This window comes from Urocitellus parryii, chromosome 5, assembly GCF_045843805.1.
Source record: "Urocitellus parryii isolate mUroPar1 chromosome 5, mUroPar1.hap1, whole genome shotgun sequence".
In the NCBI taxonomy this organism is placed as follows: domain Eukaryota; kingdom Metazoa; phylum Chordata; class Mammalia; order Rodentia; family Sciuridae; genus Urocitellus; species Urocitellus parryii.
Window position 1 is genome coordinate 93948809 of NC_135535.1, and position 24635 is coordinate 93973443.

Consider the following 24635-nt stretch of genomic DNA (forward strand, 5'->3'; position numbering starts at 1 on the left):
GTCCAGTTCCTTGATTTTAGCATAGTAAAGATTTAGTTCAGGATTATTAAATGAACTAGAAAAAAATTGTTTTAAGTCATAAATCTGTAGTAACTTAGCAATAGGAAACCAATACACAAAAGATTACATCTATATAGGGCCTTTTATGAAAACTAAGAAGAAATTTCACTGGTTCATTCATTTCATAAATACCAAGCAACTCTGATTTCAATTTGATACACATAAATCTTGACTTTATTTAGGGTAAGGACTTTGATTAGTCTGACTCTTTGATACATTGACAATACTGCTACAAAGCAGAATCAGGCATGTAATGAGCTGACACAAAAACACTACCACCCTGTGAGACCTTATGTGGATCATCAGTTCGGCTCATAACACAATTCTCTTGGCTCTCAAAGACTATCATGGACTACAGTGCTTTCTTTCTTCTGGTTATCACAAGTCCTCAAAAATTAACCTATTCTTTGGTTGGCTTTTATTTCTTCCAGAAAAGTCTTCAAAGGTCATTCAAAAGACCTTTGAATTAGGAAAGAAAATGCAAACTGTCTGAAACATTTCTAAATTACTAGTTTAATATCCTCCTCCACATTTTATAAAATAAAATCTAAACTCAGTTGAACCAATTTATTAGAAATTTAATAAAAATATTTCTTGAATACTACCCAAATTTCATGAGGTAAAATAAAATGGAACATCTTAAACATTATACTTACTCTGCTTTCATGAAGTCATTTATATCTATTTATACATATACATAGCAATGCAGTGTTGTGCAATGATGGTTACTCTTTAATTAATTTTTGGGGGGAAGAGATGGGATTTTAAGTGATTTTTCTATCTGTAATTGCTTTTCTATTTTTCTTATCATTAGCATGCATCATTTAAGTACGTTATCATTTATAATAGCAGGTCAAACATTTCTATCCACTCAGGAAGGTGGGGAGAGTAAATTCAACTCAAACAAAGGACATGAAAATTTCTAAAATTTTGTATAAGCAAATGTATTTCAGAAACTAATACTATAGATTCTATAATTGTCTTTTACTATGGGCATGATGTAGAAAAACTTCTCATTTTCATTTACAAAATTCAATTTTATTAGTTTTTTTTTTCCAAAGAAAGAAAACACTGTTTTGTTTTAGAGGCATTTTATTTAGACAACTAAAAATAATTAGATGTTCAGAAGCAGTGTACAATGAAAGAGAAATCAAACCAGTTACTTTATCATATTTTCCCTCTTCTTTACAACTAAAGCAAAAAAAAAAAAAAAAAAAAAAGCATCCTGCTTTAAGGGAAAAAGTCAGAAAAATAGGCCAATATATTTTTCTTTTCCATAATAACATAAACAGCTACAAGAAATTTAATTATAATAAGAGAAATTGGATGTTGGCTTGCACATATTCATTAAAAAGACAACAGGCTGTCATGCTACAAGAGCATAACACCACCTGCCTTCATCTGATACTCCGAGTTTTCATTCACAGGTAACACCAAGTAAGTTGTTCCAGCACTGGAGCTAATTCGTATTCCCCATTATTTACTGCTGTGTTTGCTGTAAGCAGAGAGTAACTCTGGAAGGCTGATGCTTTTCTCTGCTTGGTCACTTAGTTCATAAATTATATACTATCTGTGGCATATGCTTGATGCTCAGGCCTTAACTTCAGGAGTTGAAGAATAGATGGAATCTGAATTCTCTGAAGCAATTTCCTCTACAAATAAAAACAATGTCACATTAGTTAATTTAATAATAATAAAAAAAGAAGCAAATCTACATTTCTGTGTAATGAATGAAGAAAAAAAATTTAAACATGCAAGAGTGTGTGCATGTATGTGTGTTGGGGGAAAGAGCAACTGCACATGCCATTAATAACTGGACTCTGGCCACTGAAACAGCAACCAAGAAAGAGTTCATGTATTATCCATTAACTCTTTTACACCATACTTTAACCAAAACTTTTCTCCTTCCAAGCTGAATTTCCTTTAAAACTCCAGCTATCCAATAAACACTAAAGTCATATATTTCAAAGTACTGGTTCTCTCCGTTAGTGATTCAAATCCTAATACTTAATGTTATTAATATAAGAACACTAAGTTTTTGCTGAAAACATTAAGTTTTCAGCAAAAAGATGCTTAACAGGAAAAAATTAAATTTAAAGAAAACTGAGTAAATGGCAAACCCCTTCCCAACTGCCCCCAAATATAATACCCAGCTTCACATGCCAACAATCTGAAATTTGACTTAATACACCTCCACCTTCCAACTTAATAAAATTATGACTTATCAATTCTACCACAAAAGACTATTCCATGTAACCTTCTCTGTTCTTATTGACATTCTCTCATTCAAAACCACATAATTGCTCATCCACTTAATTGGTTCACTTTGTTCCCTAATTTTCTTTCCATACTATAGTCAAGGGAATCTTTAGAAACTTAAAATCTAAATTTAGTATTCCTCTGCTTGAAATTCAAAGGTTTCTCATTACCTTCATCTAAAACTCTCCAAGTTCTAAAAAAGCAAATGAGGTCCTAACCTGTCCAGTCTCTTTTGCCTTGGGTTTTAACTGGGACACATACTGAAGTTCTTCTGGTTCCTCATATGCTGTGCTTCTTTTTGTTTCTGAGTGTTATGACTCTTCTTATAATTTTAGCAATTTATTTAACTAATTTGCTAAAACATCTAAGTCAGACTCTTACATTCTATAAGACTAACCACATTGGTCATGTCCACACTGTACCTCAGTGCCCACCATTATGCAGTAGGTATTTAAATATTTAGTTTATAAAAATTTAAGCTTCCAATTATTAAATATGTTCATATTAAATATGTTCATTTTAAAATTTCTTTTATCAGTGAGCAAAACTCATCTATAGTACTTCAGTTTCAAATCCGCCAGGACTCTTATAAAAATAAGTCAATTAATTTGCTCTTACCTAATTCCTCTTCAGTTGTCTCTGGAAAACTGATTTTTGGCTTTGCCAGCTCACCACTATCTTCTTCTACAAAAGAGCAAATGTTTTTGAGAATTAGGATAACACAAATAATTTCTACAATTTAATATTCAAGAACAGCAAGATAAACCTATTTTAAGCAATGTTTAATAGAAAGAATTCTTATTTTAGTAACTGATTCTAAAATAATGTCTTTCTTTAAAAATTACATTTAGGTACATACTATCACTGTAATGGGATAAATAACTAGTTTTTTTGTTTTTGTTTTTAATTAAAAACATGTCTACCTTATGGGTAAAGATTAAGTAATATTACGATTAGATACATTTACTTATAAATTCTTTATATTGCCTTCTAACAAATTTTGAATTAAGTTCATTCCACTTACCAAATGAGCTAAAAATTTAGGAGTAAAATATATTTTACAACAAAAAACTCTTTAACAGAAGAACACAGTGGCCAATTATTATAATCATGCCTTCTTTTGGCTTAAACTGTACTGGATAATTTAAAATCTACTGAGACAGAAACACTGAAACAGAATTAATAAATGACACAAAACCATGCATTTTAATTTGAAAGCTCTGAATAAAAATTCTTACCAGGAAGCACACATTTCCAAAGGCCATAGGTTTTTCCTACCACAGTTTGCCATAGTCTCAATGTTCCATCTTCAGAACCACTGGCATAGAGTTCTCCATCAGGACTAAATCTCACACAGTGAATGGGACCAAAGTGTCCTTTGTAGGATTCTGAAAAAGAAGATAAGGATTATTAGACAATTTAATAATTATTAGGTTAAGTACTGATATACTAAAGATGATTCTCTATTACTGGAGATATGCAAAAATTCAAAAGGGCAAATACAAAGAACTGTACATAATTGAAAATAAAGTAATTCTCATCATAAAGTGCTATATCATACCATCTCTTCTTAAGAAATATCTAACATATACCAGTTTTATGTTGTCTTTCAAAAAAGAAAATGTATATTTTTTGTCATATTAAGGATGGCAGAAGGATTGATTAAAAAAAAAAAAAAAAACATAAATTCTACAGAAAGTAGATCTAAAGTCTATCAGTGTAATCCCAATTTCCACAACCTAAACTCTGCCTATAACTAAGGAACTAATTCATATGACTGTGAAGAGCCACCAGATGGAGCTCTTTTACACATTTTGCCTCTTAATTTCCGACCAGGCTCTATGCAGAATCCACTAATGATATCACTACATGAAACATTCAGATACACGATCAATACTGATCCTTAAATATTTTAATCTATAAAATATAATAACCAATATTCCTGTTTTTTTCCTTCTATCTTTGTCCAACAAGAGAATAAAAAAATTTTAAGAGTAGAGGAGCTGGGGGTATAGCTTAGTGATATAGCAGTTACCTGGCATGTGCAAGGCACTGGTTCAATCCCTAGTACTGGAAAAAAAAATAATAATTATGGGAGTAGAAAGAACATGAAATTGTGGAATGAGAATGGCTGGGTCCAAGGTCTAAAATTCATTAATAGTGGCCTCAGATCTCAGAAGATATTTCAGTTCAGCTTTTTCTCTCTCACTCTATACATACATGTGTGTGCATGCACATGCACATGCACGCAGTAGGGATTGAACCCATAGTCTCCTCACTAATACTAAGCACATATTCAACCACTGGGCTTCAACTCCAGCCGGAGTTCTCTCATCTACAAAGAATGTAACATGTGATCAAAACATTTAAAAATGTATACAACCTAAATCCATCAGTTTTCCCAAGAAACAAAACGTGAAGTTGTCTTTTGTTCTTTCTTAGGTCTTTAGGTGGTAAAGCAGAACAGACAAAAACAGGAACAACAACAATAAAAAAGACAACTTACAGACTACATACATAAATACATACCTACATATATACGTGTGTGTGTGTGTGTGTGTGTGTGTAGAGAGAGATTTTTGAACTAAAAGCAAAAACTATTTGGGAAGACTCAATATATCACGTGTACCTTTTTTGAACTATCTGGTTCATCAGTTAAGTATAAAGTTAGACTGTACATATCTTCAAATTAACCCTACTTGTTTCCCTTATTAAAAACTATTGGCATGAAAAGCAGCAAAACTCAAGACCCCAAAAAAGAATAAAAATGAACAGAATAACTCTCCAAGTCAGATTCCTGAGGTACCTTTATAATAAGCCATAGTGACTCTGCCCACATTACCCTCTACAGAATCTCTACAATTAATTAAGTTGGCAGAAAGAAAAGGAGGTCAGATAAATGGAGCTACACACATGCACTACGTCTCAGAAAAAATAAATCTCCTTATGACTTTGACATAAAGTTGTCACCCCCAATGAAGTCTGAAAACTACTAAACAATAGTATCAAACATTAGCATAAGGATGAATATAAGTTAAGGGAAAAGAAAAAATTGAGTTCAGCATATTTTGTTCACAGGCCTATAACAATTTCCATCCAAAAATGGATAAAACAACTTAAAATTTGCACTTATAAGCACAAAGCTTTAGTTAGCTGAAAAATTTACTTTCAACATGTTATATACATAAATGAGAGTTAATTGGTGGAACTCAATATCTAGTAAAGGTAACAACATTATATTAAGGGAGGAGAAAAAGGACAACTTACCTAATTCTTCTCCACTATTATAATCATACTTATAAAGTTTAAAATCTTCACCTCCTGCAACAAGGAATTCTTTCTCAGGATGAAGAGATGCAGAATTGATAGTTGCAGGGGCTTCAAAGGATTTAATCGGATCCAAACTGGGGGAAAAAAAAAGTCAGTTTACAAAGTTTTAATATTGTATAAATTATACAAGGAAATAAATTACATTTAATCTGCTCTCAAATTCTGAAACCCACAGGACAAATATTCATTTAGTCAAACATGAATTGTGACATAAAAAAACCCAAAACAAATCTTCATATCTCCACATTACATAAACAAAGAAAAGTTTAGATGGATGCTATGTCCAAGTGGAGTTCATCTCAGGAATGTGAAGACCCTTCAATGAAGAGATATCTACATTTTTAGCAATAAAGTTTCTGGAAATCACTGTGATGGCTAATTAAAATAGTATGGATAATATTCTGAGAATTTTAAATTTAAAAATTTTTTTTTTCTTGTGGTTCTAGGGATTGAACCCATGGTCTCAAACACGGTAGACAAGCACTCTATCCCTGAGCTATACTTTTAGTCCCCAGAATTTCTCCTTAAAATGTTTTTCTTTCAGTACTTTTAGATTTTTCTACAAAAAACAGGTATTATCTCAGTAGACAGAAAAAAGGCTTGACAGTAGGCATTTAATTACTTTAATATAAAAGACTGTAGGTTATTCTGAATTGTTGAGGGTTTAAGCTTCTATAACAAGAAAGATCATAAAATATAAACCAGCTATAAACAGCTGTTTTTATTACCAGGCAATAAAAGAATAACTAGATTTGAGATTATAATTATATAGTTTAAAAAAATCAATGTATGATAGTATCACTGAAAATTAATTAGTTTAGACATTGGCTCCTTTTCAGTTTAACCCTGAAATCATGAAATGCCTTAAATACAGAACATAACCTTCGATCTCCTAAAGGTCACTCTCCTATTCCCAAGAACACACAGTAGAAAGCATGAAAATTAAAGTTAGTCATGATTTATGCAGTATCACTAAATAGCAACCTACTGGCTGAAATGTTCGCATCACTGCCACCAAAATGGGATTTGATGTTAACAGTCTACAACAGTGTTGTATGTTGCCAAAGAAGCAATAATGTAGCTTACAATTTGATGATTGTAGGCAAAAGTATCCTGTGATTATAATTTTACTGTGTGTATATATATATGAACTCCTTTACATTATTAAAATTTCCAATTTTACTGGCTTCTCTTTTTCTCATTAAGTAATTAGCTATGAAAGTAGCTTTTTATTTTTTATTTAGTTAATTTTTAGTTTTCTTTTCTTTTTTTTAGTTGTAGTTGGACACAGTATCTTTATTTATTTATTTATTTTTATGTGGTGCTGAGGCTCAAACCCAGCACTTTGCATGTGCTAGGAGAGCGGTCTACCGCTGGGCCACAACCCCAGCCCTGAAAGTAGCTTTTTTAGATAAAAAGATAGCACTGCAGTCAGAGTGCAATGTGGAATGGAAATCAATCAAGCACCATGAATAAATAAGAACTTTTTTTTCTTAAATGATTATATGCTTTTTTTTTTTAAAGAGAGAGAGAATTAAAATATTTATTTAGTTAGTCAGTTTTCAGCAGACACAACATCTTTGTTTATAAGTGGTGCTGAGGATCGAACCCGGGCCACACGCATGCCAGGCGAGTGCGCTACCGCTTGAGCACATCTCCAGCCAGATAAATAAGAACTTTAAACTCATTCTATCCTTTGAATAAATCATTCTACTCACAGGATTCTATCATAAGGAAACAGATATATTCCATAACACACACTGAAATGCTAAAACAGAACTGATTCATAATTTAGTACAACTTATAATGCAATATAGCTAATGAAAATGTTTTCAAGGACATTCTGATGACTAATAACATTTGTCAAAAATAAAACATCATAATAATATTCACTATGGTCCTAGTAATTAAACAAAAAGCACACAAATGTATGCATGTGTTTAACAGGAAATTAAAAAAAAAAAAAAAAGACTGGCAGAAAAAACAATAACCATTCTGGAATTTATGGTTATAAGACTGGATACATGTTTTTCAATTGTTATATTTCCCAAATTTCCTACAATAGCATTTACTCTAATATATTCTAGCCACAAATGATTCTGTTTAAAAGAATCATTAGGTGTGCACATATTAGAAATAGGGAAAAAAACATTACCATTTCTCTAAAACAAAAGAAAACAAAAATTTCAGTACTTGGGATTGAACCCAGGGATACTTAACCACTGAGCTGCATCCCCAGCATCTTTTTATTTTGAGATAGGGTCTCACTAAAGTTGCTTAGGGCCTTGGTAAGTTGCTTTGTTGTTTTGGTGGTGCTGGGGTTTGAACCCAGGGCCTTGTGCATACTAGGCAAGCAATCTACCAACTGAGCTATATCCCTAGCCCAGCTAAGTTGCTTAGGCTGGTGTGAACTTGTGGTCCTCTCATTGCAGGGATTACACGTGTGCATCACCACACCTGGCTCTCTTTGAAATGACAAATAAAAAAGAGGCTTGATATCCCAATGGTCTTTGAACATTAAGTGTAATATAAAAAAGTGCTGAATTTACCAATAAATATCCTAAATACCATGAATTTGCTTATTTTCTTTGATTAAAGTATGTCAAATTCTTATAAAATGCATTATTAATGGAAGAAACATTTCTTTTCATATCATATAAGTCATAATTTACCCTTTTTTAAAATGTCTGTGTGGTACTGGGAATATAACCCAGGAGCTTTCTATCTCTAAGCTATATCCCCAGGCCTCCAATTTAATCTTGAGACAGGGACTTGCTGCCTAGAAAGGCCTCCAATTTATCATACTCCTGCCTCAGGCTTGGGCATAAACGTGTGCACCACTGTGCCTGGCTCATATTCACTTTAAAAGAATTAAATATCTTCCACAAGTGCTTTACAATTTTTAAGTAAGCTAATTGTCCTGTCACTCAAAAAACAAAATTAAGAGATTTCTTGGACATACCTTACTGCACTATGAAAAGCGATAGAACGTCCATAAGTAATAACCAGGATCTCTCCCTCAGGAATATATTCCATACTGCTAACAGACATATTAAAATTTAGAGATTTCACTTCTGTCATTGTAGCATGATCCCAAAGGCTGCAAAAAAAGGAAAAATATGGCAATATTTATTCACAAGGGGGGAAAAAAGCTTAAATTCTAATTACATCTGCCGATAAACTAATGATAATCATAATTATAATAAAAACAACTTTCATTCCAAACAATAAATTTCAGATTAGAGAAATTTTGAGTTCCTATAAAACGTCAAAGTCTTTAGTAGCTTGTTGATAATTCAAATACCTAAATACACCTTCCAAACAACTCAGGAACACTATGCCACTAATCTAATCAATTTCAGCACTGTTTTAAATTGCTTATTAGTACTGTTTTTTTGTCAATCTGATGACAGCTATATATCTTTTCACAGAAGAATATATCAAGCGTTAACATAAAACTTTGAACAGAATTTTAGGGGTTTCATGAACTCCCTTTAAGCAGCCTGTCCATAGACCTATGTTAAGAACATCTCCTTATATAGGTGTCAGTAATTTTAATTAAATATTATTTAATAATTTAAATTATTTCTTCTGAATTCTATGTATCTAATAGTAAATGGATAGCTCCAAATAAATGTGACCTATGTGCAATTTAAATTTAATGTTCAGACAATTTTTCCTACATGCTAGTCACAAAAAAATATTTAAAATACAAGCTTTAAGGTAGAATAATTTTTCAAACTTTAAATTATTAAAGAAAATTACTTACCGAACGGTTTTATCATCAGCTGAAAGAATCTGTTTATCCTCACTGCACCAAAGAGCCTTTTTAATACCAGAAGTGTGACCACTGATTTCCTTAGGTTCTTAAGATGAAACAATTTAAAATTATTTAATATTTGACTTTTTAAACTGAACACTATAGGAACAATTAAAAAAAATGTAATGAGAAAACTAGAACATTTGAAATTGAACTGCAACTTTTTAAAGCCCAGCAAAATTAAAACTTGATGTTTACCAGAACACATTGGCTTTTCTGTACTGGAAAAAAACCCTATTTAACTGTAAGACAAGGAACCCCAAAATGATAATCTTTGCTATACATAACTGAGTGTATGTACTACTCATTTCCTCAAGCTCACTTTCTATACAACTAATAATATTCAAAAGCATTATTATACCACAATGCTAAAATAGGTAGTAAGAATTACTAATGAGGCATAATTTAATAACATGGACCCAGGAAATAGGTAGTCTGATCTAAGACTAGTGCTATCATTAACTTTGGGACTCTTATTCAAACCACTGTTGTTAGGAAGCAGAAATTAGAAGCAAACTGAAAAAAAATAAGACAAGTAATTCAGGAAAGCATTCAAAAAAAAAAAAAAAAAGGGAACCTGGCTCAGTAGGAGACGAACTTCCACAGATTAAAACAAGCAAGCAAGCAAACAAATAAAAAAAACCCTTCATTATCATCTCTGGGCAAAAACAAATGGAAACAACAATGCCATTCAACACTACTTGGACTTTGAGCACACTACTTAACTTTTCTGAAAAGTACATTTCTTTACCTGTAAAATAAGATAATAGATAGAATATCTCAGTTTTTGAGAATCAGATAAGAATATGCATCTAAAGTGATATGGCATTGATATGGCATCTGGCATATGATAAAAACTCCACCAATTGCTGTCATTTCTATTTCTGGTATAGTACAGCAACTTCCAAAAAGCAGTAAGAGAGGATGAAAAATGTCCATTCAAGCCCTGAATTTGTTTCACTGAACAAAACTCACTGACTGAGGATAATGTACTTTGTTGTGTTTTAGTGTAAGTCTACCAAAAAGAATGTAGAATGTATGAATATTTAACAATGTATAAATAATGTATAATTCCAATGCAATGATAAAATAAATAAAACTCCTAGGTGCAAATGGAGAATAAGAAATCTCTAAAAGCAGTTTGTTTCCTCACTTTAGAAATGCTTCTTCAAAGAGAAGGTATCATAAGAAAATAAGTGCTTAATTTTCAAATTACTTTTTTACTACTCTTTAAAACTTTTCTACTTTTAAAAAATTTTATAGACTTATGGATAATAACCTTGCTAAAGCTGAGCATTGTGGTTGGTGCATGCCTGTAATTCCAGCCACCTGGGAGATTGGGGAGGAAGGACTGCCAAGTTAGAGCCCAGGCTGGGCAACATAAGCCAGATGCTCATCTCATTAAAAAAAAATAAATAAAGGGGCTGGGGATGTGGCTCAAGTGGTAAAGCGCTCACCTGGCATGCGCAGGGCGCTGGGTTCGATCCTCAGCACCACATAAAAAAATGAATAAATAAATAAAAAGCCCCTGATTACGTTTGAAAGATACAAATTATGGGTTCAATACCAGCAACACAAACACACACAGCCAATTAATTAGCAATCAATTTCTAAAATTATCATGTTTTGATAGCTTTATGTGCATAGGAAATCATTAAAGTACTACAAAATAGAGGTAAATATGTGGACTAGAAAAGATGTACACATTTGTGTACAATGAGAGAATTCACCAAGGAAATGACAGAATAATGTTTTAAAGTCTGTATCAAACTGGGCATGGTGGCATATGCCTATAATTGTAGCCATTCAAGAGACTGAGGCAGGAGGACTGCAAAAATTAAGGCCAGCCTTAGGAATTTAAAGAGACCCTCAGCAACTTAGCAAGGTACTATTGCAGAATAAAAAATAAAAAGAACTGTGGGTAGAATACCCGAGTTCAATACCCAGTACCAAAACAAAAATAAAAACAAGTCCATACTACTGCAACAGAAACATTACCTTCTATTAAATTGCCAAAGATAAATTTAGGTGTCAGTGCACACTAAAACAGATTAACTATATATATTTTGCTGAAATCTACCAATGGTTTCCAATAAGCCTGCTCTTCTTTGTTCCAACAATTATATTTTTGCTCAGTTACTTATGGAAAATACTGGCAAATATAAGAATAGTTAACGTAATATTGTTTTCAAAGTTTAAAACATATTAATAGCCCAAATAGGCCATAATAAGAAATTGGCTAATTCACTTATGGATATTCCACAGGAAAGAAAACTTAGTCATTAAAAACATCTCAGAGAACACCTAGTGACATTAAAAATAAAACTGTTACTATGGATTTTAAAAGATTCTTTTGAACAGTTAACATATTCCCGTGGTTCATAAACCTAAAGACTAACATGCAACAACTGAGAATTTACACTATCTTTACTTTCTACAGTTTACCAAAAGGTAGTAATATTCTGCACCTTGATAAATACTTAACATCATGAAAAAACTGCCTGTAATAAAAATTTTAAATTGCAAGGCTATCCAATAGTAATCTAGAAGGGTTTGGGATGTTATATAAAAAAAATTAAGAGATATTAATAGTGATTAATACTGGATAATTAATACTGGATAACTGTGTTTTAATTGTGACTATATTTTCCAAATTGGAGTACTCATCTAGAAATCAGTAATGTTATTTAAAAAAAAAAAAGGAAAAAAAAGCCACAAACTGGACATAAATTATGCTTACCTGCTTCAGGTTTGTTCAAGTCATATATGCGTAACAGTTTATCCTGTCCCCCAGTTAACAAGTAATTACTGTCCTAAAGACAAACAAAAAAGTAAAATGTTAATAATAAACCACTTCAATGGTAACTTCTCTTGGAAACTTCTTCAATACCAAATAATATCCAAATATAGCTACAGACATCACAAAAAAATATAATACACAACCAATTATTTGAGAAGATGCTGTGGAACAATGCCCATCTCATAAATGTCAAGCCCTTTAAGCTTCCCAGTTCAAATGTGTTACACTATACCACATAAATTCTTATCCTGTTTCCCTCCCTCCCATAGCATTTCTTTGATGATTACAATTTATCCTCTCACTACTGAATACTAAGAAACATTACTTGAGCTTTTTAGATATTTACTGCTTTTGTTGGAAGACTAAAGATAACAGTGGTATCTAAAAACTTCACAGGATTAACTTAAGAAAAAACTAGTTTCTACAGCTTAATGTATAACCAAATCAAATACAAATTAATACATACCAAATATTCCACAAAAACATAAGCCAAATATATAAACCAATCAAACCTAAAATCATTATCACACTGTGCTATAACAACAATTTAACTATCTAAAATAAATGTTATCGTCCTTCCTTTTTTCTTTTCCTTTTTTGCATTGCTGGGTTTTGAACCCAGAGCCTTATACATACTAAGTAAGCACTGTACCGCTGACATATATCCCCAACCCAAATTTCCATTTCCCAATACCTGTGTGAAATCCACAGTTTTGACAATGTGTTTATGAGCCAGGGTCATCAATTCATCTCCTGAGACAGCATCCCACACTTTGCTAAAAAAAAGTTGGGGGGAAAAAGACATTATGAAACATTAACATATTGGAAGGATAAGTATATTGATTATTACCAAATAAATATATCAAAAACTATATAAATGCCTTACAAGTCTCCTTTGTAATATCCCTCATTGTTAGATTTCATTTCTCCATAAAAGCCTTATAATCTTAGGTGGTTTTGATTTGCATTTCTCTGACTGCTAGAGATGGTGAGCATTTTTTCATGTACTTGTTGATTGATTGTATGTCCTCCTCTGAGAAGTGTCTGTTCAGGTCTTTGGCCCATTTGTTGATTGGGTTATTTGTTTTCTTATTGTTTAATTTTTTGAGTTCTTTGTATACTCTGGATATTAGGGCTCTATCTGAAGTGTGAGGAGTCCCATTTGTTGATTCTTGTTATTAACTCTTGTGCTATGGATGTCCTATTAAGGAATTTGGAGCCCGACCCCACAATATGTAGATCAGAGCCAACTTTTTCTTCTATCAGACGCAGAGTCTCTGATTTGGTATTTAGCTCCTTGATCCATTTTGAGTTAACTTTTGTGCATGGCGAGAGGAGGGGATTCAGTTTCATTTTGTTGCATATGGATTTCCAGTTTTCCCAGCACCATTTTTTGAAGATGCTATCCTTCCTCCATTGCATGCTTTTAGCTCCTTTATCAAATATAAGATAGTTGTAGCTTTGTGGATTAGTCTCTGTGTCCTCTATTCTGTACCACTGGTCCACCCGCCTGTTTTGGTACCAGTACCATGCTGTCTTTGTTACTACTGCTCTGTAATATAGTTTGAAATATGGTATCGCTATACCGCCTGCCTGATTCACGCTTCCTGCTTAGAATTGCTTTTGCTATTCTGGGTCTTTTATTTTTCCATATGAATTTCATGATTGCTTTCTCTATTTCTACAAGAAATGCCATTGGGATTTTGATTGGCATTGCATTAAACCTATAGAGAACTTTTGGTAATATCGCCATTTTGATGATGTTAGTTCTGCCTATCCATGAACAGTTTATATTTTTCCATCTTCTAAGATCTTCTTCTACTTCTCTTTTTAGGGTTTTGTAGTTTTCATTGTATAAATCTTTCACCTCTTTTGTTAGGTTGATTCCCAAGTATTTTATTTTTTTTGAGGATATTGGGAATGGAGTGTTTTTCCTCATTTCCATTTCAGAAGTTTTGTCGTTCACATACAGAAATGCCTTTATTATGAAGTCAAACAACAACAAGTGCTGGCGAAGTGTGGGGAAAAGGGTACTCTTGCACATTGCTGGTGGGGCTGCAAACTGGTGCGGCCAATTTGGAAAGCAGTATGGAGATTCCTGGGAAAGCTGGGAATGGAACCATCATTCGACCCAGCTATTGCCCTTCTCGGACTATTCCCTGAAGACCTTAAAAGAGCGTACTACGGGGATACTGCCACATCGATGTTCATAGCAGCACAATTCACAATTGCTAGACTGTGGAACCAACCCAGATGCCCTTCAATAGATGAATGGATAAAAAAAATGTGGCATTTATACACCATGGAGTATTACGCAGCACTAAAAAATGACAAAATCATGGAATTTGCAGGGAAATGGATGGCACTAGAGCAGATTATGCTTAGTGAAGCTAGCCAATCCCTAAAAAACAAATACCAAATGTCTTCTTTGATATAATGAGAACAACTAAGAACAGAGCAGAGAGGAAGAGCAGGAAGAAAAGATCAACATTAAACAGATACATTAGGTGGGAGGGAAAGGGAGAGAAAAGGGAAATTGCATGGAAATGGAGGGAGACCCTCATTGTTATACAAAATTACACATAAGAGGTTGTGAGGGGAACAGGAAAATAAACAAGGAGAGAAATGAATTACAGTAGATGGGGTAGAGAGAGAAGATGGGAGGGGAGGGGGGATAGTAGAGGATAGGAAAGGTAGCAGAATACAACAGTTACTAATAGGGCATTATGTAAAAATGTGGATGTGTAACCGATGTGATTCTGCAATCTGTATATGGGGTAAAATTGGGAGTTCATAACCAACTTGACTCTAATGTATGAAATATGATATGTCAAGAGCTTTGTAATGTTTTGAACAACCAATAAAAAAAATTAAAAAAAAAGAAAAAAAAATAAAGCCTTATAATCCTAAATTTTCTTTGACAATAAAAAAGATTTGAAAAGTAAATAAGATTTATTAATCAACCCATTCTACTTACTTTTATTTTAACCTATACTAGACTTTTAGTACGTCTGCAAAACATTTCAACCAATTTTTAGTTTCACCATGCCAATTTGTTCTTCACAGTTTTTTACTCACGTGTACACAAAACCAACCAACCAAAAAAACCCAAAGAGATTCTTTAAAGTTTTATAAGAATGAAAGACCTTGATATAGTTTACATAAAATGTAAAATCAAGATAGTGGAGAAAATATTCTCCCCATAACTTCCTCAAAGTTGACCTAAATCTTCAAATGTCAATCCAATTAACTGCTCCCAAAGTAATACTCTTTTATAGTACAATGCTAAACTGAGGATTTAAATCTCTAAATTATATTTGTTTTCCCTAACTTACTCAACCCAAATATAGGATATATGCTACAAATGTGTGTATATATCAAGGGAGGGTCATGTTTGAACAATTCTTGATAAAACTATTCTTACTAAGGAGTTTCCTCAAAAAAAGACTAAAGGGAAAAAAGGAAGAGGAAAATTTTTATTTATGTTTTGGGGTACCTGGGATTGAATCCAAAGGGCTTAATCACTGAGCTACAACCCCAGCCCATTTTTATACTGAGGCAGGGTCTTGCTGAGTTGCTTTGTGCCTCACTAAGTTGCTGAGACTAGTTTTGAACTCTCAATCCTATTACTTTACTGGGATTACAGGTGTGCGCTACCGTGCCTAGCTAGGAAGATGGATTTTTTTAAAACAAAGGAGTTAATTTTAGATTAGAAGTCAGTGAAAAATAAACCAGGAATCTATGTATACAGGGAAAAGAACTGCTAAAAATGCTTCAGAGATTTTCGTTTTAATACAATTGACATTAATTTTTAGGAAGTGGGCAATGAAAAGCAAGGATATCTTTACTTTTGTTTACTTAACAAACACACTATAAATATACCAAACAAATTATGCCTTTCTAAGCTCAGTGTTAGAGCATAAATGGGAGGGAAAAATATCCCACAAAGTTCCTGCTTTAGTACAGTGTTAGCTAAGGAGAAAAATATGTATTTTAAATAACACATTAAACACAATTAAAAAACAAGTATATATACCTATAAAAACACTGGAAAAAAATGCACTTCTCATTATGCCAGAAAAGCCCAGAAAAATCAAAGCAACAGAGCTAGTGGTCTTAAAGAGCACGCAGAAATGCACCAGAGGGAAAAGAAGGAAAAAACTATTCTAGACAAATATTCACAGTATGTACATTAGCTAAGAGATACGGAATAGCTGATATATGAAAACTGATGATGCAATATCAAACATTGTGTACTGTACATGTAAATCATATGAATGGCTGAAAAATATATTCTGAGAGAAATAATGTCAACTCTGAGTAGGACTAGTACGAAACGCCCAGGTATTCATTTCTCTATACAAGAAACCTGCTCAAGTATCCCATTCCAATTCAACTCCCTGACCCCAACATACTTTCCCAACCTCATTTTGCATTATCTCTGTGAATCTAGCCATTCTGGATGATAAACCATCCCTCACACAGGCCAAGCATTTTCTTTCAGGCTTCTATGTTCTTGTTTACATTATTCTCTTAAGTCCGTTATTTCCTCACCTCCAAGAATTAACCATTTCCTTCTTCCATAGAACTCAGCTTCCACTGATCACCGTGCTTAATTTGGCTTTTAAAAAATTTGTTTACATGTTTTTTCTTAATCACAGCAGAACTGATTAAACATTTATGGTAACAATGCATACAGAAGCATCAAAAGTGAAGAAAATGTCAATGCATCTGATATTCCTATCCTAGTTATTCAGGATAGAAATAGAGTTCTCAATAGAACTTTCAGCAATGTCCTTTGAAATGTTAATTTCAAATACATTAAATCATCTTCTAAAAACTTCTTAAATTCTTAATTAATTCTTAATCTTAAGATATTCCACAGATCACATGGATTTACTAGTGAGGAAAGAGAACTGGAGTGACCAAACAAGAAAGCTAATGAACTACAATAGTCTTTTTCCTCCTATTTAGAAATCCTGACAGAGGCATGCCATTCTGACAGATCACATTCTAATGACTTATATACTAACTCTTGACATATTTCCATTACAATAAAAGTTCTAAAAGGAATATTTGGTAAATGGTAATTCAGACTTACTCCTTCATTTCTTTAGTCTGTTCAGTGTGCCCTGTAAATGACCTAAATAAATTTATGAATGTTCTAAGAAATGTAAGAATGGGGCTGGGATTGCAGCTCAGTGGTAGAACACTTGCATCCCATGCATGAGGCACTGGTTCAATCCTCAGCACCACACATGCAAATTACTAATATAAGTACTTTTCAATGTATTATTTAATCATCAGGAAAGAAACTGACATCAATGAAGTAAGCTGTTCAACTCAAATCAAGACAGCAAACCATCATTAAACAGTATCTTTTCAACAGCTATGAACATACCTACCTACATGTCTCAAAAGAGGGGGTGCTTAACTCACTTAAAGTTCTACTGAAACAATTAAAATATTTTAGAGGGAAAATAGTGCCTAATTACCATAATATGTTAACCAAGTCATTAAAGAGATAACACTATTTTTTATTTATCAAGGTCCTCATTCAGAGAAAAGTCAGATCATTTTACTAGTTTTATAGGAAAAAGTGACTGGGGGGATATAGCTCAATGAGGGAGCATATATTTACAAGGGTCTAAGTTCAATCCCCAGCACAAGGGAAAAGAAAAAAGAAAAAAGATCAGAGCCTCATTGTCATAGTTCATTTTCTGTGGTATAACATACAACAAATAAGACTGGGTACTATACTTTGGATCTGGAATAGTCCCAAAGGCCCATGTGTTAAAGATTTGGTCCCCAGCTTGGTGCTTCGGGGAAGTGGTAGAAATGTTGAAGAGGTAGAACACAGTAGTAAGAAGTCTTTAGATCATTAGGTGCATGCCCTTGAAGTAGACCCCGAGATCCTAGACTCTTCCTCTCTTTCACTTCCCAATCATGCTGTGTTATCCAGCCCAAAGCAATAGGGCCAATAGATCATAGATGGAAACCTCTAAAACTGTGAGCCAAAATAAACCTTTTCTGTGCATAAGTTGATGAAGTATAAGTTATTTCAGGTATTTGTTACAGTGTTAGAAAGCTAATTTATTCACTGGGTAATTTATAAAGAAAAAGGCTCATAGTTCTGAATAGCAGGATGCCAGCATGTATTTGGCTTCTGGTGAGAGCCTCATGCTGTTTCATACCATGGCAGAGAGCAGAAATGAAAAATGGATGCATACTGAAGGAGCATATGTACAAAAGAGATGGCAGGAAGGTGCCAGGCTTGCTTTATAACACCCCATTCTTGCAGAAAACTAATCAAGTCTCTTGAGAAAGAAGACATCAACTCATTTATGAAGGTAGTGCCCTCATTTCTAATTATCCCTTATATGTCCCAACCATCTCAACACCACAGCTTCAATCTGAATTTTGGTGGGGACAAACTATAGTAATTATGTATAGATTCCTGGATCTATTACAGAACTCCAGATCTATTTTAAGCACTCCTTGGGATAGAACATAGAAATCTTCTCTATTTTGGCACTCTATAAAGACAATTTTGATAAGACGAAAAGTAGAAGTACACAGAAGAGTAAGCATATGAAGGAATGCTGAAATTAGCTTTTATGAATGAAAAGGTGAAAAAAGAAGATGGAGTTTCAGAAACTAACCCACAGACCTACCCTGAATATAATTTATCAATAAGAAATAGAACAAAAGTTATGAATTTTCTAAGAAATATAAGAATAGGGGCTGGGATTAGAGCTCAGTGGTAGAGCACTTGCATCGCATGCATGAGGCACTGGTTCAATCCTCAGCACTACACATGCAAAAAAAATAATAAAATAAATTAAATAAAGGTATTATGTCCATGTATAACTAAAAATATATTTTTTTAAAATATAAGAATGGGGCAAAAGGTTTTTCTTAAAATGATTTAGATCAATTAGGACAAATTGGGTAGGCTGACTGGGGAGCTACTCTTTAGCAAGATAAAGTTCAAGTTCTATCAACACAAGCCTCACACAAGTCATTAAATGGGCAGACTAAATGAACACACATACTCCCACACCGAACAGACCAAAAAAAAAATGAAGGAGTAAGTCTGAATTACCATTTTCCAAGCACCTATTTTGTCATAGGCATGATGCTAGACTTTGGGGATATAGCGGAGAAAGATGTCCCTGTCTCTCCACTAACCTCATCAGTCTTAGTCACATTTTACCAAAATAAAAACTAAAGTTTAAAAAAAGAATTCTATGATCAAACTGGAAATACACAGCATAGCTAGCACATGAGCATATATCTACTTAAGTCAATGCTTGTTAGATTTTTTTTCTCCACTTTATCATAGCACCCGAAGTCTTAATGAAGAAAAAGGCTTAAAAAACAAACAACAACAACAACAAAATACTTCCTATTTGATATTTAAATCTACTTGAAGTTACTTTCATGAAGCCAAATGGTTTTATGGCTTTAGCCATGAAGTTTCAAAATAACATGTATGATTTTGGTCTCTGGGGGTGATAATATCATTGTTACCTTATAATATGTAACTATCATTGTTACCTTACATATGTAACACTTACATAGAAAGTCAAGCAATGTTCTAAATATTTGAAACATATTAACTTATTTAGTATTCACAACCAATCTAAGAAGTAAGTAGCATATTATTTTAATTTTTACAGATGATAAAACTCAGAAAAAGAGGCCAAATGGCGTAAGGTCAGAGACATTAAATGATAGAGCCAGGATTCAACTCAGCCCACCTTCCTACCACCAGTGTTTGTGCTCTTAATATTGCTTATAAACACAAACACTGAGACCTGAAATGTTAAGTACATTTAGTGTTACAAAAATAACACTATTCACAGGCATGCTTTCAAATGTGTAATTCTTTTTAGTTAACAATGCCCTGTAAATGTCCTAAACAAATATAACTGTTCTTCTGGCTGCAAGATAAAATCTGGATGCTTTTCAAGATTCTGTCAAGTATTTAAAGTGCCACATTTTTCTGCACTCCCTTTCTCTCTTCATTTCAAGTTATTCCATGAGCGGTAATTCTTATCTATTGTCCTTTATTTCTTTTCCTAGGGGGTGACAAATACAATTTGGTCAAATGCATAAAAAGTCTTCATGGATCTTATCAAGAGACAGGCATCTTTCCTAACAAGCTTTGCATAAAAAATCAGAATAAGACCATGAAGCAGGTAACAAAACATTCTGCTAATGTAATTAGGGCCAAATAGTAGAATTGAGGTCAACAAAAATATATCTTGGCAGAACTAGAATCCAAAAGCTTACCTCTTTTAATGCTAATTTCTGCATGCAGAGCCCACTCCTATAACCTAATTATATTTTATATAAGATATCACTATTCTCTATTAGTTTATCACCATCAGTCTGGGACCTAATCACCATTATGAAAAATTTTAAATCTGCTTACCAGATCTGAAATTGTTGTGTATATTAATCCAACTTTCTACATTCATTATAAAATCAAGAAAATTCATTCCAATGATGTTCTTATTTAACTCAGTTAAAAACAAACTTTGAAGAAGAAAACTAAACCTATAGCAATCAAAGACACAAATATTCTATAAGTAAAATCAAGATCTATAATTCACTAAACCATTTGATTGCTTTAGAAAACTTTTTCAAGTTACTTACTTGGCAATTAAAAAGTAGTGAACAAACTGGGGATACTGAATATGGTCCCTGACCTTAAAATGACACTTAAAAAAAAAAAATAAGTGCTATAACAGTACCTGAAGTTTACTATAACCTACTATATAGTATAAACTATATGCTATATTCTAGATATAGTATGAGTACAAAAGCTGAAAGGGACACCTTCATTTGAACCTTCCAATCCTCTATAAGTCATCTTTCTTGTGTGAGAATCACTTTTACTGCCTATTTTCACCTCCCATAATCAACAAAGTGTTTTGACATATGATAAGTTAGTATGCATACTGACATTAAACACAACTTTTGACATGAAAATATTGACGTGGAAGTACTTATATGAAACCAGGCAGTTTCTTTTACCAGGATTATATATTCTAGAGGGCAGAGCATAAAGCATTACAATTGTTATATGTAGTGATATAACAGCAATTTATTCATTGGAGAGTGGAAAAAAAGTTCAGAATTTCATTTTTAAAAAAACTTTTCTTACTGATCTTTCTTCATCATCTTCGATTTACTGCTGTGTGGCGCTACTACCTTTCTCACCCACTCTCCATTTTAAAACTTTATTTTAAAATTTACATATGATAAAATTGTATGTCCTGAGTTTTAACCAAGTACACAGTCATGTATCTACCAAAATCTTTGTTTTTCATGCTAAACTTATTATGTTTAATTTGCTTAAAACAAAGGAGTAAACTCATTCACAATTACTCCTTAGTGTGAAATTCTGTTTAAAGAGAGGGGGAAAAAAAAAAAGAAGAAAGATCACAAGATCACTTTTACTCTCCAGGTTTTCATGCCTAATGAAGTTTATGTATGTCAATTGCTTTTGATATTGCCTTCATTAGCAAACATTAAAGCGTCCATGCACACAGGCAGCAACTAAAGATACCAAATTATAAAAATATGACATGTGTCCAAAAGAAAGGAAGGTCATGCAAGTCAGATTAATAATATGTGCAAAACAAAAAGTAATAACAAAGTGCATTACAGTAATAGTACATTTAGTATAGCTAGACTGCAGAGTTTACAGTTGCAGTGCCTGGAAATGATGCTAATGTATTAGGATAAGACCAAAACATAAAGTGCTAACAACTAAAATTTGTCCCTTATGCTGATGGTTCTAAGGCTGCATACATATAACCTAGAGGAAGTTATGAAAGGAAAAGAACCAAATGGTGACTCCATCCTCAGATCAACTGTATCAAAATTTCAGGGACACATGCATTTGATATTTTAAAAGCTCTCCAAGTTATGCTAATATACACCCAAAGTCACAAACTGCTAAAATGGCAAAGGGAAAACAAGATCATCTGGTAAGCAAGTGATGTGATGAAGTTTGTTCTTAGGAAGTCAACTGCAAGGGATATGGAAGATGAATAGAAGGTTAAGAGACTAGTGGGGGCAAGTAAAAAATAAAACTAGAACAAAAGTAATGGAGAAACACTATAGTCAGCAGATATTCAACTGGTAAAATAAAAAAATAGATGATAATCTGAAAGAAAGGAAAATTAAGAATTCTATCTTTAAAAAACAAAAAAGTAGTTAAACAAAAAAAAAAAACAAAAAAGTAGTTAAATTTGGGACACAGTATGTCTAAATCTAGTTAACGAAGCAAGTGAAATAAAAATCTGGGACCATTAATATATATTACTAAAAAGGACATGTAGAGATATATTTGTAAAGGAGATCAACATTTCTCATCTGGGGTGCTTAGTAATTATGCAGAATCCTGCTTCAAAGACATAAAGAGCAAGTCATCTAAGCCTATGAAGCTTTTGAGAACCAATGAAGACAAACAAATATATAGAAACAGGATGGAATCTTGGTAAAATTTAACATCATGAACTCTATGTGGTAGGTAATGAGTCAGAATTACATGAATAACTGAGGTTGAAGATTTTTTTTCAGGACACAATCCACAGGGAACAAAGTTAGCCATTTTGGTTACACTTACGCTGTGAAATCTGCAGCTGCTGTAGCAGCTTTGGTGGCATCCTTATTCAACGTTGCACCCCAAACAGCACCTTTATGACCCAAAAATGTTCCAATCCAGTCTCCTGTGTCTCCCTGGCGTAACATAGGTTTACCATCTAGAAAATGTTTAAAAAGAAATGTGATTTTAGAAATTCAGACTACTTGAAATCTAAGATTCGAACGTCAAATTATTATATTGAATAGCAAGTGAAAAACCTGTTTGTTTTGTTGCTGTTAATTCCAACTCATTGTGGTCACTAAAAAATATCTAAAAATAAATAAACTTAAAGAGTTGAACCAGTCATTCTCTTTGGGAAACGTGATTGAGTGAGAATACGGATCTGAGTAAAAACAATCTAGACCTGAGTCTTTTATTTTGGACAAACGAACTTAACCTCTCATCTCCCATTTGAAAAAATGAGGCTAATACCACGAAAAAATATTCAGAGAAAGAGCTAACATCTTTGTAAGGAATCGTTCGTTCTGGCCTAATTTCTCCCTTTCCCTAAATCATTGAAATGTATTTACAGTGGTTCTTGTCCAGAGAGCCTAGAAAGGTGCAGCCCAGCTTCCCCAGAAACAGCAATAAAAACGAGGAGGGCTCAGTTGGCGGGTAATACTAGTCAGAGGCGTCAAAAAGAAGGCCCCTGGGCTACAACTGCGGATTCCATAACACAACTCTTTTCCCTATCAGACCAGCGTTGGCTCCCACTTCAAACGTTAATATCCTCACCAATCATAAGGCCCTGGGGAATGCCAGCCCCACTCACTTACTGCCCAGCCCTAGGCGTCTGCTAGTGGCCTTGCTTACCTTTGCAAGCACTGATTAAAAAATACCCATAAGGCGTGATGCCACTGAAGGCCAAATCAACCACCGGCCGCGTGTGGCCAGAGCAGGTGAGCGGCGTCTGTCGCATTGCCATGGCGGCGGCGCACCCGGCGATCCGGCTGGTGAGTGGAGGGTCGTAGTCCTCTTCTCCTCAGCTGCAGCGCCTCCGGCTCCAAAAGGCCCCCCGCCCTGACACTGGGGTTGGGCCAGGGAACAAGAAAGGGAGGCCAATCCGGTGGCAACGAGGTCAGGAAGGGGTTAGGGAGGGGTCAGGGAGTCAAACACCGGCTACAACAGTGGCCGAGGAAGGGAAAGGGAGGGAGGGAGGAAAGTAGGGGAGGGAGAGAACCGGAACACCGGCCCAGCCACGATCTTCACCGTCCACACCGGTATCGGCAGGAAGTGACGATACCAATGACGCACAGCGTCCACCGGAAGTGACGATCTGGCGAGACGGCGGGTTTGCCAAGTAAAAAGCTTAAAGGAGCAAAGAGGGAATACGCAGGCGCGAGTTCTGCACTGGGCGGCACTTGAAGCTGGCCGTATGCCAACCGCGGAGGCGCCTGGAGGGGTTCTGAGCTATGGACCCCAGTCTGTGCTGCGGAGCTCCAGTGAGTGAGAACGTTCTTGCTGTCCTGGAGCGGAATTCGCAGTGTCCAGAACTGTTCCCACGCACGTCTCCTGGACTTGGCTGCCGCTGTGGACTGTGCGCAGAGCGGTCCCACTGTAACCGGCTTCCTAACTGCTCTACAGAAATCGGAGCAGTACCTAGAAACGGCCCAGACCAGCGCACATTGTCTTAACTTGTTTGATTTTTCTTATTAAAAGAAATAGGGCCAGCTCCTCTGGGATTGTCTGCAACTTAACGACCC

General features: G+C 34.2%; 1 protein-coding gene across 1 annotated transcript; it reads right to left on the bottom strand.

Moving 5' to 3' along the window:
* Positions 1-1114: 1114 nt before the first annotated feature.
* On the bottom strand, positions 1115-24187 carry Strap (serine/threonine kinase receptor associated protein). Its single transcript, XM_026391919.2, has 10 exons — positions 23746-24187; positions 22915-23050; positions 12964-13045; positions 12210-12282; positions 9419-9515; positions 8612-8749; positions 5587-5723; positions 3558-3707; positions 2938-3003; positions 1115-1712 (listed from the first exon to the last, which is right to left on the bottom strand). The coding sequence occupies exons 1-10, from the start codon at positions 23855-23857 to the stop codon at positions 1651-1653; spliced, it is 1053 nt and encodes a 350-aa protein (XP_026247704.1). The 5' UTR covers positions 23858-24187; the 3' UTR covers positions 1115-1650.
* Positions 24188-24635: the final 448 nt, after the last annotated feature.

Coding starts and splice junctions, on each gene's coding strand:
- Strap (XM_026391919.2), bottom strand. CDS start 23,857: ATGGCAATGCGACAGACGCCGCTCACCTGCTCTGGCCACACGCGGCCG. Junction 9,516..12,209: donor CTTGAACAAACCTGAAGCAG/GTAAGCATAATT, acceptor TTTCATCTTAAG/AACCTAAGGAAATCAGTGGT. Junction 8,750..9,418: donor GCTGATGATAAAACCGTTCG/GTAAGTAATTTT, acceptor CTTTTTTTGCAG/CCTTTGGGATCATGCTACAA.